At 50.1% G+C, this 14,479-nt stretch overlaps 4 protein-coding genes across 4 annotated transcripts; 2 read left to right on the top strand and 2 right to left on the bottom strand.

The window, feature by feature from the left end:
• Positions 1–1,141: 1,141 nt before the first annotated feature.
• Positions 1,142–2,288, top strand: NECHADRAFT_88454 (uncharacterized protein; the record flags this gene model as incomplete). Its single annotated transcript, XM_003044208.1, has 3 exons — positions 1,142–1,477; positions 1,706–1,864; positions 1,911–2,288. 3 exons carry the CDS (start codon positions 1,142–1,144, stop codon positions 2,286–2,288), a joined length of 873 nt encoding a protein of 290 aa, XP_003044254.1.
• Positions 2,289–5,505: 3,217 nt separating this feature from the next.
• On the top strand, positions 5,506–7,034 carry NECHADRAFT_88455 (uncharacterized protein; the record flags this gene model as incomplete). Its single annotated transcript, XM_003044209.1, has 7 exons — positions 5,506–5,682; positions 5,775–5,821; positions 5,989–5,998; positions 6,479–6,490; positions 6,562–6,698; positions 6,841–6,852; positions 6,989–7,034. 7 exons carry the CDS (start codon positions 5,506–5,508, stop codon positions 7,032–7,034), a joined length of 441 nt encoding a protein of 146 aa, XP_003044255.1.
• A 1,859-nt stretch (positions 7,035–8,893) lies between these two features.
• NECHADRAFT_88456 (uncharacterized protein) lies at positions 8,894–9,682 on the bottom strand (the record flags this gene model as incomplete). The annotated part of the gene is made up of 2 exons (XM_003044250.1): positions 8,894–8,966; positions 9,081–9,682. The coding sequence occupies 2 exons, from the start codon at positions 9,680–9,682 to the stop codon at positions 8,894–8,896; spliced, it is 675 nt and encodes a 224-aa protein (XP_003044296.1).
• Positions 9,683–12,859: 3,177 nt separating this feature from the next.
• Positions 12,860–13,802, bottom strand: NECHADRAFT_88457 (uncharacterized protein; the record flags this gene model as incomplete). The annotated part of the gene is made up of 2 exons (XM_003044251.1): positions 12,860–13,576; positions 13,632–13,802. The coding sequence occupies 2 exons, from the start codon at positions 13,800–13,802 to the stop codon at positions 12,860–12,862; spliced, it is 888 nt and encodes a 295-aa protein (XP_003044297.1).
• Between the last annotated feature and the right edge of the window lie 677 nt (positions 13,803–14,479).

The following is a 14,479-nucleotide window of genomic DNA, read 5'->3' on the forward strand; positions in this document are numbered from 1 at the left end:
GACCACCCTAGAATCAACCACCCAAAGACCTACCATCAAGCCGTCGATATCTTGGAGAGAATGAATGACCAAATCACCCAGTTTCTCGAAGCACGGCAGCTCCGGTTCTCTACACGGCTAAAATCACTTGAACCTGTTTACCACGATCTCACCAAACGAAGATATCAGACACTTACGGAGAGCAGCTTCAGGGCCCGCCTTTGTCATGCTGGTGAGCTTCCCTGGCCCTGCACACGACCGAAGCTTGCTTAGTAACACTTTCATCAAAACAGATGCCACCGCTGCAGTCAGAATCGAAAGAGGAAACGACCGACGTCTTCTTCCACCGGGTTCGGTTATTCAACCCGCTCACCTCGGTCTCATGCTCAGATAGCCCCTATTCGAAGAGAGCAGCCAGCTACAGCTCCACCGCCCACCAGAACAAGGGACGCATAAGATGCTAATCCTGTGGCTAAGTTTATCGGTGAAGTTTCTTTCCAAACACTGAGCCACTCTAGGGAACCGACAACTTTCAAGTTAAGAGCCAATTTTGCCAAAGTGACGGCACGTCGGTCATCCATACTTGTCAGAAAATGAAGTTATTTTGCCAAGTAAAGAGTGAGGCCTTCGCATTGCCGCATCACGCAACTCTGGTTTATGGTGCATGACAGGGAGATGACCCGTGGTGCTTATGCTCTAGGTCAGATCAGTATTTCCTAGAACTTGCACTCCCAGCACTGTTAACAATTTAGCTCGTGTAAGTTCGCTGTAGTCCAATGTACACAGCTCCAACACACACTGCGCTTGTTTGCATCATGGCCTTGAGTAAAGACTCGATCTGCTTTCCTGAAACGACCCACCCGGCCGATCTTTCTGGACTAGACTCGTGAGGTTGCTCCGACCGGGGAGCCCAGCGATCCTTAGTAGTCGCGTCACGCGATATGCGTAAGGAAAGATCCACGCACAAGTGGGAAGGTCGTGGGGGTCGGCAGACGTCCGGTTTTCTCACGGAATGCCGTGGGCGGGCCGGTATAACAGCCTGGACAGTGAGGAAGGCTTATATAAAACCCCCAAGTGCCAACAAAACTTTGTGTTCAGCACGAACGATTCCATGTTCTCGAAAAAACGCATCATGAACCCAACAAGAAGCCATCTGATCGCAATGTATATCCTCCTTGGTCCACTCGCTGTCACTCTTGGCACAATTTCCTACTACGTCTGGCTTCTGTATTTGACGTCTCGTCTGCCCAAGTATGACCATTCGCCCCGGCATGGTCACTCGCCCAAACAATCTCAACTTGTCAAGCTGGGTCGGCTACCCGATGTGTCCGCAACCTTTTTCCAGAAACACCCGCGACGCTTCATGAGCCTTACACTCGCGTTCATCGTTCTGGGAATTTGCGTGATGACTGCATGGTCGGTTCTGACTTTCATTCGAGGGGGCTGCTGGGCGATTGCTTTTGGTACCACGCCGGCTCTCTTGAGTATGCTGAGAGAAGTGCGTCAAATCACCCCCCAAACGTGTGCAGTTGGTATACTGAGAGGCAGACAGTGCTTATGGCTGATTAGCTCGGGAAGCCCTCAGCAAGATGCGTTCTCCAGGTTGCTCCGAATTGTGCTTTCTTGCACCGCCAGCGGTTTGATTTTTGGCGCTATATTGAGCATCCGGTTTCCCCAAGTGGGAATCTTCTTCATCGTCGTTTCCGCCGGCGCTTATCGTGCCTAGCTCACATGGGAATGGGGAAAGGTCCTAAGGGATACGATGGCGGAATCGGAGCCTCTTCTCTGTATGATGATGCAAGCCACCGTTCTCGGGGCCACCTGCGTAGCGTTCGGGATCCGTCTGGCTAGGCCATGGTGGGCCTCTATCTATACGGAAATACTCGTGAGTCCACCTGACGAACGTTGTGGAACGGATACTAACGAGCTAGACCATTTCTTATGGCTTTGTACTGCTTGATCTTGCGATGCTGTTAATGAGTACTTTGCGTCTGCGACGTCGATATGCCACAGCTGTGAAGAAAGTACGTGCAGCGTTCGCTGCAGTCAACTCAACGGCGAGCTTAGCAGAAGAACTGGCGCGAAGTATCATGCAGTACCCACCTGCCGTACGCATCCACAGCCCCCAAGAAAATCTCCCCATACAAAATGCGTATTTTCACTTACATGGTGCTTGCTCAAAAAGGGCCCAAAGAGGAGGCGACCGAACGCCAAACACAGATTTAAACGACAAGGGACTTTGGGAATATCAAACCACCGTCCACGAAGAGAACGAGGGGGTCGAGTTGACGGCTCAGGATGTCGTCTAGGGGAATGTAAATCAAGAAGTAGAGCGTCCAGCCGACGTCTCTCCCGGCTCGCGCCTGTGGTGCACGGGCGTTTCTGGGACTCGGCTTCAAAGGCATCACTAAAGGATGGAGACAAGTTCCATTCCTCAGAAGATTGCCGTAGCTAATACATCCATGGCTTCCGGAAGACAGCCTGACGGACAAAGCAGATAGATGGTAAAGGCGACGACAAAACGAGTCAGTTCTGTGAAGAATCTCGCGACTATAATTTGCCGTCACTTGTTCTCCCCTCAGCAGCCCGGGCGAGGCTCGTGACCGAACTTGGTGGGAAACGAGTTGCAACTACTGGTACTGGCTGCCCAGACCTTAGGCAGTGCTCCACGCCAACATCATAACCACAACGCAAAATGCAGGCGTCCCCAGATCGCCCGCATGGGTCTACTGAAGAGTCAACCTGGACGCAAGGGGCCTGGATGACGGAGCCAAGACCGGCAGTTCACCGTGCTCAGGGTGGCCATCAACCGAATCCGGGCCACTACCCAACTGAGTTGAAGTATGGGTGGCATGATCCTTTCTATGGCACTTGCACGCCGCTCGTACGGTTCGCTAGTTGATCTTTTGCCCGCCGGGCGTGCGGTTGAGTTGAATTGATCGCCGGCCTGGTTGATTCCACCTGTGGCCGGGTAGCACGTCTCGGCGCCATAGGGTTCCCCCTCAACTTCAGGATTAAAGTTAAGGTTTGAAGTCCTGAACTTAGATCGTAGGACTTTCATATAGAACTTTCTAGGACTCAAGTGCTAGAAGGGACCAGTCGAAGATATAAGGCCTCAAAGGTCCTTCGACTACAAGGAGTTAACAACAACAATAATAACAATTTGTTATCAAGTGCACTCAGCATTCCTGTGCAATCCAACAGCAACTGAGAGGTGGACGATGTGACGGTGTCTCTGTCTCTAACACGGGCAGACCGGCCGCCCATAGAGAATCCAGCTCATCTAGCCGTATGGTCGCAGCAGCTGTGTTTACGCAAGTGTGTCGGTTTCCGGCCGTGGTTCGTGCGTTCGGGTACTAAACCTCGGATCTGTACAGGAGGACCGGCTCAGCACAGGCTTTCACCGTCCTCCTAATAGCACCTGGCCGAGAGCTACTTTGCGTGTGGGCAATCTAGCGCAAGAGGTTTGAGACCATCGTAGCTTTCGCAGTCCATCAGCCGACATGTGCCTTGAAACTTAGTTTCCGGCGGAATTAGAAACCAAGCCACCTCATGGATGGCTTCGCGGTCTCGGGGATGCCCTAGTGGAAGACGGGGGGGCTCGCCTTCTCCTACTGTCTCGACAAATACATTGCCTCCGTCTTTGCGTGGTGAAATATGATGCCGTTTTCCGCACCCCACTGGATGAGCTTCTCTAGGCCCACTGTAGCGAGCGCCGCCGTTCTCTTGAGTGTGTCTTTGATCCGCAGCATCATCGTATCGCCTGCGTAGCCAAACTGTACGGCTGGGGGGATGTATCTTGACTTGGCCGCCTATGAGTTCGGGACTCCCTCTGTGTGTCTCCGACGAAGCAGATCAGTTGGATGTAGAGGAGAAAGAAGGCTGGTGACACGGAGAACCCCTAGGTAAGCCCGCGGTTTAGCGGCGTGTTCTTCGTGAGTGTTTCCTATAGTCGGGGTGTCATCTTATTCCTCGTAACCGCATCGAGGGCTCCCCTGTACGTCCGTGGTGGCCATCGTCACGACCTTCCCGGCCATCACGGCATATCCGACCACACGTATGAGGTGTAAGAAGCCGTAGGTGGCTGCGACATACGCGTTCCGCCGAGCAATGAGTCTTTCAAGCCCCTTGCCGAGGCACGATAGGAGGGAGATCGATCTCCACGACCTAGGTGATGAGACGTCTCTTTTCCATAGCTTCGGGATCATAACAACCTCTGCGTTCTTGAAAGGTTTCGGATGGTGTCCCATCTGAAGACATTGGCCGTGCAGTTGCTGCATGAGCCCATCGACCACGGGTCGAGCGGTCTTCAGGAGGTCGACTGTGTTGCTATGTGGCTCGGGTGAGGTGTTTCACATGCATGCTGTTGCGTCCTCTGCCTATTCGTACGAGGCTGTGAGGTCGATATGGATTGTCGCTGAGCATTCTCCTTCCCAACGGGCTCCAGCTTGTCCGATCTCACCCTTCTCGTTCCTAGAGAAGCGTTGTAGGACAACGTTCACCCGTCTGGACGCGCAGGGCGCTCTTCGTACACTGCTGCGTGTGGACTGCAATGGCTTGCACATTGAATTGAGTTGCACTCTTCCTCGTGACGGGGCTTCTTGTATCCTTTGCATCTCGCTTCGTGTTGGCATCGTCGTGTCGCGTGGGTGAAGTCCGAGCATCTTTCACATTATGGGATCGGCACGTGTCTCTCGATGAGACGGGCACATCGGCCAGTGCCAAAGAGCTGGGAATGTTATTGTGGTCGTTTGAGGAAAGGGGCCAGAACTGTTTTTGTTGGTTCATCCGGTCTGTCATGTCGTGAGGTTCGTATGCCGATCGGTTCAAGGCCGGTTTGGGTCATGACTTCCCCTCGAGTCAGGTCTGGCTGGTGGTGTCAACGCTCTCGGCCCTGGGTGTTGAAATGAGCATGTTGTGTTGCATTGAAGAAGAAGAAAGAATAGCGCTAACCAGCGTAAGCTATAGACAAGAAGACATCCACATCCCAGCCACCAATGGATCGGAATAGTCATTGATCCGTCAAAACAACGGATCTCAACACTGGGGCCTAGCAGCTGCATCCTGCGGTAGGCGTTCGAGTTGACGTATTGCGCCACTTCTGTACTGGCGCGCACTGGGGGTTTTTCCTCGTGTCTGGCAAAGACTCGGATGCCGTTACTTGAACCACCAATGCATGTGTTGTCTGGCCTTTGTTGGGTTGTCTTTGCAGCGCAGGAACGTGTTGGGCTGAGAGCCCTCTGGTGAACTGGGCGGCAGTGTTGTCGAACGGACGGCAAAGTTGTTCGGCGGCCTTGATCTTGTCTTCGAGGGTGGTGCGGCTTTTCTTGGCGATGCCTTATATGGCTGTCTGCACGTCGGTGGCTGGGTTATGTCGCGAGGTCTCGAGCCCTGGCGGGTTGACTGCAAATATGATAGTGCTATTAGCTGAACTAGCTTGTCGATTGAAGTCCTTCTAAGGGCTGCGTGCGGCGAGTCGCGCGGCCTTCATCCACGCGACGCGACGGTGTCTTCGCCGACGTCATGATGGCTGCCCTGAAGGAGCCGTTCTCACGCGTCGTGGCTGATACCTCGAGGGGCTTTATCCCCGGTGGAAATGGAACCCCGACCATATGGCCCCGTGATCTGATGTTTTGTCGCTTGCCGGTCGTTTGGCGTGTTCTTGGGCGGGCTCCTTGGTACCGGTCGTCAAAACGCGCAGGTGTAAGACGGAAGTGGCGACCTGGGGAAATTTTTTTCTGCTCCTTTATTAGAGATTTGTTCCATGCTAAATTAGGTGGATGAGATTAACTTAGCTCTATTGCGGGTTTCCCAATCCAAGTGGCCCGGCTCGCTTTGATCTGTAAGGTTGGCACTGGGGCTGTTCTCATGACGAGACTTTGCAGTTTTAGATGGTGTTGAGGTCATGAACCGAGATTTTATACTTGTGTAGCAGATGAGTCATGTGAACTTATGACCTATCTAAGTCACAGGGAGTCCAAAATTGGGGTAGTCTCAAGTCTTCAATAGACACCCAGCGGTAAGTGACTGAAGAAGGCCGTTGGGAAGTCAGGCAGGGGATGGGGTGAGATTGAAGGGGTGTACGTATGAAAGAAGATCCATTACCGGGAGCATGGTCAACGGCCGAAGCAAGGCGTGGTGAACGCCTAAAACAGGGCGTTGTCAATGGCCAAAATAAGATGTGGTAAACGCCCCAAACAAGACGTCATCAAGGCTAAAATAAGGCGTCGCCAACGGTCGAGGTAGGGCGTGGGAAGACAAAAATCGACTTTCAAGCAATACTATCCCTGCAGAGCTATCATAGGCCATTTTGAAACATATATACTCATAGTGAACCGAACGACCGATTCGGCCACCCTAGGTCCCATTAAGTGTTAGGTATTAGATGCTCTCGAACAGCCCTTTATGAGCCGGTATACGGAAGGCAGCTCCGAAGGCAGATAGGCCGAACCATAGCCACTCGGAATGAATTCGAGTGTATGCTACCGTTTTTCACTAGTTCTATTTGACGGTCAGTACAGGACACTGTCCATATTGGCGTCCCAATACCGAAATCAGAGGCCAGCTACACACACAACGCAGAGGCAAAAATTGGACGAGCGGAAGTACGCCGGTTTGAGCCGTCGCGGGAAGCCTGAGAAGTTAGATTTGGCCGAAGAAGAGAATAGAGCAGGTATTTGCTGGTGGGGTGAAGAGGTTTCTACGTTACGAATTGAGTCGTAAGCCGATCCCGCAGTCCAACACAACCACGCAAAACAAGGGGATCTACAATCGTACGTCACGATCCGAGATGTGGATTAGTGCACAGCGCTTGGCAAAACAAGAAAATCTCCAAGGATACCAACTGTGTGCCAACTACAGGAAGAGTGAGAGGTAAGAGAGAGAAGATAGAAAATAAGAAAAGAAGCAATGGATACCCTTCACTTGCGCAAAGTCGAATAGGAGTGGAACCAATCGGAATGAAACAAATAAGAAAATATAGTAAATGAGACATAAAAAGAAGCTGAAGAAGGGTAAAACAGGAAGAAACAAAGAGAAAAGGAGAGAAGAAGTGAAATATAAAGAATAAAACAATATTTGAGGACCTAGCGGCTCTATCAGCTTGAGCAATTGCAGGACGTCTAGTCTCTGCCTTTTGTTGCCACCACAAGAGTTGATGGCTTATCGTATTCGAATGGATGAATTACTATGGGAGCGGGTGGTCAATTTCGAATGTACTTTCTATGGTGTTGCGGAAGCTGTTGCTGTTGCTGAACTACGACTGGCTTCTTTACAGATCGGCAGCCTGTTGGGTGTATCGCGTGGTCGATGAGTATACGGTCGCCCTCCCGCCTCACCCATCTAGTACCGAGTTTGTCAATTATTGGCAGCGCCAGTTTTCATTGACTATTGCCATGCTGCTCCTTCCTTAACACTGGATGGATCTCGATTTTGTTCATGTCTTCCCTCGGAATGGGTCGGTAACTTGGGCTATTCGGACATCGTTGTCTCAACTACCAGTACCTCTCACTAAAGTCATTGCCTAGTAAGAGCGCGTTAGAGAGGAAGAAAGAGCAAGAGGAGAGAAAGGACAAGGAGTAGAGATTAAATAGAACGCGAGATCATGTTGGGATTCGTGTTGGGACGCCTTGGCTAAGTGTCTAAAACGATCGAAATACTTTTACATGCGGGATCGGCCAGAGGCGCTTTTGGGCCGCGCTACTCTAGTCTGTTATGAACGGATGATCTCTAGCAAGCAGGCATTGAAGGCTCATTTGCAGTCCAAGCTTAAAATTAACCTTGCCTAGTAATTTATAATGACTTGTGTTACTCGAGTCCATTTCTCGTCGCCTCTGTCGAGTAGTCTTTAACGACATTTTCCCAATTGACCGGTGTAAACTGTTGCGTTACAGGGCATCATTGCATAGAATTGAGACGCGAGAATCACCAAAGTTGTCCGTTCTTATGACAGAGACTGCAACGGACACTAGAATGATACCGGAGTGGCCCTTTATTACGGGGCCTCATTGATGGGGTAGCCCGTAAACGGCCGGGGCAGCAAAGAAACATCGGGTTATTCTTGCCCATAGCTGGATTTGGCGTACGGTACCATTCTGCCGGCGAACGAGGGTTCCGAATTGCCACGCGCTTGACTTAAAGCATTGATTATGAGTGTCGTTTGACACTCTGGGTAACGGGGGCGTGCAGCCTTCGCTGAGAAAAGAAATACCTATCCAACGTCGGCCAGCTAGTGGACCAAGGAATCGATTAGGGACGTGTGGAACATGCCATATAGCAGTGAGTGATCCGTTGAAGCGAGGCTTCCAGAGCTACTAGACTGTGTAGTCCTATCGAGTCATCGAAGGCTAATGATACCGTGGGGCGCGGCTTGGCAGGAGACCGTCTTAAGCGTTCGCTGCGCGGCCTTTGAAATGCGTTATCGGATAATCCGGAAAGGGCTGTCTCTGGCTTGTGCTCATAGTTATATATTTGAAAGCGACGGCGCAGGATTTATAGGTTTAGATGCATTGCTAGAAAAATATAAAGACATGACCGCCGAATCGATGAGCATGTTTTCAAGTCGTAGACCGCATAAGATGACCATATAAGAATACATTGAAGCATAGTTACATCTAACACAACTACCACCAAGTTACTATAGAGCTTGAAGACAATACCAAGATGTAACCGATACGATTTGTATCAGATTATAATGCCACTTGAATACCCCCAGAGCGTTTTTTCGTAGGCATAAAGCTGGAACGATCTTTTATTAACTACTATAAGAACTGGGACTACTTGGTAGATACCGGTACCTAGCTAGCCTCTGACATCATTTCATCCGCTCCCTTTCCAAACCGTCGAATGGTGCTAAAGAGCACCTGAGCCGTCTATCGTCTGCCAAACTCTCTCCCACGTTCTAGGGAGGCGTCATCTAAGTCAGATCAGACGCCGGAACGCATGGGCATGGGCCAACGTGAGGCATATCGCCTTCAAGGACTTTGCTCCTGTAACATTTCGTATGCATCAGATGATTTCCACAGTCCTTCCAAATGACTTCTTCGATATCGATCGCTCCTTCTACATTTTTTCCGCAGAAACCTCTTTCGCATATGACGCACACGATGGCCTTCCCTCGCATGTTGGCATTTGAAATGGATAGAAAGTCGAGGAATGAATCGGTAACGACTGTAGGAAAGAGAGATCTAGGATCGAAAAGCTCTTTTTCATGTTCAATGTCGCTAACCAACTCAATCAATCTTTCCCTCCATTCTGGTCTTAGCTGTTTTAGGGCCTTGAGACGCATGGCTGAAGGAGAGTCATGAAGGGTCAGGGCTAACGTCATGTCGCCAAGCTCATGAGCCGTATTCAAGATGTAGCAAAAAGCGTCCCAGTGCGTGCATTCATGGAGCATCTGATATATCTTCAGTCTACTCTCGTACTCGGCAGACTTCCCGTGGGTCGTATTAAGTGCTGGTCGCTTAGCGTTACGCTCTGGCAGAGAGCTTTCTTCCATGTCTGGGGCGGGTCGCTTATGGCGCGAAGAGTTGACCGTACCATTAGCCTGAGGTTCATGGTGTTCTACAAGATCGGCGTGATTGACTTTGGAGCCATTTGTTTCCCCTCGATCTGAGAGGGCAGCGAGAAGCTCAGTTATCCGCCTTTTTTGTAGAGGCAAGCCTCCGGCATCATCGTCTGAACTTAACCTTCGTTTTGGAGCCATGGTATTCCGAAATGGCTTCACCGTGGTAGATGGCTTACCGGTAATCCATGGTGCTGCCTGTATTTATATACGTATCCCACGAAAAGCGGCAAGTAGGCCTAATTTGGGCTTTCTACCATTTCTTCCTATGCATTGAAACATCTGAAGGAACCATATTAGGCCTCGTAATGCTCACCAGGACGATCTTAAGCGGATTGGAGGCCAATAAGAGACGCTCTATTCTCGCCATCTACCCGTCTGTTGCAGGGGCGTGGGTATGCAGGTGTGGCTTAAATCAAACGTCGTCGCCGTGAGGGGGTGTGATTTGAGGTTTTTCATTACCGAAGACGTACCAGAGCCACAAAAAGTAAGTATATGGCTGTTATTCTATGTAAATAACGAAATAGTATATGTTGACCCGCACACAGGGACTATTATGCATATGCCTAGGTAATCTGGCGGTTGAACATAATGTGACGGATACGGCTGCGTCGTTCTTCGCCGCGGGCCTCCGTAGTCGTGCATAATGAAACCAGAATCTTTCTAATGTCAGCCGCAGGTCTAATATTCGATTTTGTGACGGTAGCAATCGCATGGGCATAGGTTCGGTGTTTTGCTGTATTCTTCCGGTTAGATCAATCGCACACTGCTTGTAATGGATCCCGTCTTCCCTTTTTTCTCATGGTGAAGAAAGATCTACTCCTCTTGTCAAGTATGAAGCGTAGTCAACTCATTGATCAGAAACCAGTGTATTCGTGTCGTGTTCTCGTCAAGTGTATGTTCTTGAAGGACCTGCTTTCGGTCTTAAGGTCCTTGACTCTGGACATCCAGACATACACCTTGGCTCACCTGCTGACAGGTGCAGCCTGCGGAGTACGTAGGTATGGAGCCATGATAGAGGCCGTTCTCTTGGTTCGGGGCGCTTCAACGAAGCATAGTTCTGGGCAAAACACCACCGAATCGCCTGGATGATAGCCTGTTGGTATGTGTGTTTGGTCCATTGGTCAAAAATTCAGTGTATTCGTGTAGTGTTCATGTCTGCCCCTGAAGGACCTAGCTTGAATCTTAGGATCCTTGGCTCACACGTGACACCCTGTCACCTTCAACATCACCTCCTGTTCAACTACAAGTAGAGCGCAGGATGGAATTCAACATCGCATGAACAGCCTGAGCCCAAACTTTCTCGCCGGTATCTGTGATCCTCCTGGTGGGAAATGGGCGATTGAGTTAGACCTTGATCTTGTAGATTGTATTGCGTGAGAGCAAGGAAGCGGACGTAGACGTCGACTTCCAGGGTAAGCTGATGAATTCTACATATTTTTTTTCTTTTTATGTGGTCAGTGTAGTACGATTACGCAGTTGTTTAGGTGCACTTGACAAACACTAAGGTCATTATTATCATTGTTGCGATGATAGTTCATTAAGGGTTTATATCATACGATTCAATTTGGGGCTTTGAAGCTTGGTCCTAAAGCAAAGGGGGAAGCCTCAGCTACTCCAACGGTTAGAGAGGCAACAGAAATGTCTACAAACATGAAAAACTGTCACCGGAATGACAGCCAGATACTTTGGCATGTGAGGTTTTTCCACGTGTGCGTTTCGGGATTCGTGAGCTATTGAGTACCATTTTCGATCTGCACAACGATACCTGTCCTCTTTGACATTCACTGCACTTCAGTTGACACGGCAGGGAAAGAGTGCCCCAGAGTCAGCACTTTTAATAAATTCTGTCTTCTAGATGCCCCCGACCTCTGAAAACAATCTGGTACAAAAGACTGTCGGCGCTAATTTTGCCGATCCGATTGCTAGTTAGTAAAACCGTGGTAGCCTTACGAAGCCGCCCCAGCACAGCCACAAGGCCCGAACAATGGCATGCCGCCCCTTTCAACCTCGAGTCGAAAACATTCAACATGCATCAGATGTGCCTTGCACTTTTTCCACACAACATCGTCACCTTCCTTGTCAAACTTTCCCTTACACAGATGACAGATATCTTGCCAACCCGTCGCTAGCAATCCATTCAGAAGACTTCTTGTAATGACTGAGGGGAAAATACTGTGTGGGTTGTTCAGCTTTCTCTGCCTTTCCATCCAAGCGAGCAACTCAATCATTTCCGACTTGGCTTCCCCCATTCTTTCCAAAATCGCTAGTCGTATCTCGGCGGGAGAATCGTGTAGTATTATGGCGGCCACCATGCTCCCATAAGGCCGGGCTTGACCAACAATGAACCAGTATGCCTCTTTTTCTCTTAATGATCTTAGCACGTAGTATAGCCCCAGCCGTGAGTCCTGGTCAATTTCGCTCGTGTCATGGTTTTGAGGTGCAAGTGAAGATAGCAATGGGATTACACGCCGGTAGATTGCATCCAGGTTCACAAGACCATTCACACGCTGCGACTCCACATGCATTTCGATACGAGTGTGTTTAGTAGCTGAGGTGTTTGAGCTTGGAAAAGCGGGTAGCCCGTGGTTATAAGGTGATCGGCCTGTGGCCAAAACGGACTTGGCTTACAATGCGCCCTCGGCTCAAAGCTTGCTCAAATCTACGACTCTCGCCGGCCATCTACTCCGTAAAAGGCGACAAAAGAGGGTGCAGCTCAGGGGACTCTCCCTGCGTGGCCGCTTTGAAAAAGCCCAAAATATGACATTCTCGATTGTAGTACTTTAAGCGTCCATATCACACCACCCGCTGCCAGAGGCTCGAGTCTCAAGCGATTCTAGTTAGGATTGGTAGAATGGTCCGAGATTGGCTAGACATTTTGGGCCAGCCTCTACCAGGCCGCGCACCTCATTTTTCACGTCTTTTTGGAACCACATGTCCGGTCTTCATTGCCACTGCGGTCTCGAATAATTGGTAGGGGATAGTAGAGGCTGATAGGTGCCTCCTGAGTGCGATCATCTGGCCTACTTGCGTCTCTGCTCTTCCCACGTTACTCTAGCGTAGATCGATACCCATGCCAAGGTAAAGGCAAGGTGCCAAGGCTACGAGTGAGCACTCTATTATCTCACGTGGACCGCTCTAGGTTTGCTACGATAGCCACCCGTAGACCAGCAGTCTGGCGTCGGACAATCTGATATGAGTCTACCGTCAAGTTCTGATGCAAGAAGAAAAGGCAAGCTTGAGAACAATGCCATAGGTTTTTTTGTGCGGCTCTACCTAGTCAAGTACAACACACAATCCATCCCTTCGCGGTCCTTATCATGTATGCTGGTGACAAAAGTTAAGAAGCCGCTGCGCTACTCTGGATCGCTTGGGTGTCGAAAACTTGTTAGCGAGAACAGGCCGGGCATGGCGAAGGTGAGCTGACAAAGTCTGCAGCGTCCCGCGCACGTGGTCACTTGTGCCCACATGCGATGTCGCATCCTGCCACAGAATCTCCTGCGCGAGCAGGAAAGAAGCCTCAGCTATGATGGAGGGCTTGGTGGAGATAAGGTCGCGGTGATAGAGAGCCATTTCGCAAATGTAGGCTACCATATTCCTGAATTCATCGTCGTGCTCTCCCACCGACAGCAGCATTTCCACAAAGCAATCGATCGTGGGGTGGCCAATGACCCAATCGAGAGTGTTGAGGACGGACATTTCCATCTGGATGATCGTTGCCGCATTGAAGACGCCGCAGCATAACCCACTTATTTCTCGGATCGACGGATGATTCCGTTTCGTGTCACCGCATGTCTTGTCGCCGTATTTCGAAGCAATTAGTAGGGCGGCACTGGCTAGTAGCCAATAATGATCCCTACGAACCTCTCTCCTTGAGCAGTACCGGTCAACGAGGTTGATGGAGAGGAACAGGGCCTGAGGCGCGAGGCCGAAGTGGCCATGGGCTTCGACAAGAAAGTCAACGAGGCATGATCGCATAGACCACGTGATTTCCTTCTGTGTATCAATCATGGCATCATCTGGTAGAGTTATATCCTAGCCCTAGTCAGCTACGGTAAAAGTGAACGGTCCCTTTCACCCAGGTACATACCTGCATGTATTCTAGGTGTTGAATGATCTCTTCGAGATAAAGACTTTCTGTCTGGAGCGATAGTTTACTGGAGATGATCGTCTGCCGCTCATGATCACTGCTTTCAATTGGGATCTGGTCACGACCTTGACGACTTTGAGTGTTGCATTGTTGGTTCAGTCCGTAACCCATGAGTGCTGGCTACCGTTGAGATGATGATGACCTAGCTGTGAGGAAACCTCTGGGAGGGCGGGAAGAAAAAGGAAAATTTTACTACAGAGTTAAAAGAATCACTACTAGTGAAATACGGGGATAATTCGAGGGTAACTCTGAGTATCAAGCCTCATTACTACACCGTCTGTGCCTCCCACGGCGCTGCAGCCTACTTTGACTATTTCGCCGTCCGGCCTTGGATTCCTACCGTTTTGAATAGCATGGGATCCGAAAGCCTAATTGGAACAGTAAATAACAATGGAATTTCCGTCCAAGGCAGGGGCTACAGCGAGGTCTGACATTGCTGGCAGCTTTTATCGGCGATTTTGCCATAATAAGATGCAGTGGGTGGGGCGGCTATAGTGATCAAGAGCCGGCCATTTCGAGTGATGGAATTGGGCGCCAATACCTCCACAAAATGCACCATAGCCGCCATGAGGTAACTACAGGAATTCTCATACTTATCAAAGAACACTGGAATTGACAGGGGTACTTGCAGGTTACTTGCATGAAAACGTTGTCCTCATTTGGCTCCGCGCAACACAACGAGCTCAATCAAAGGCAGAAGCCATCAGGTGACTCGTAAGCGTTAAGGCTAGGTAGGGACTGCCTCAGGTACAACACGTTATGTCAATGCGCCTTCGAACATCTATTGA

This window comes from Fusarium vanettenii (genome assembly GCF_000151355.1).
Source record: "Fusarium vanettenii 77-13-4 chromosome 14 genomic scaffold NECHAsca_23_chr14_3_0, whole genome shotgun sequence".
NCBI lineage: Eukaryota > Fungi > Ascomycota > Sordariomycetes > Hypocreales > Nectriaceae > Fusarium > Fusarium vanettenii.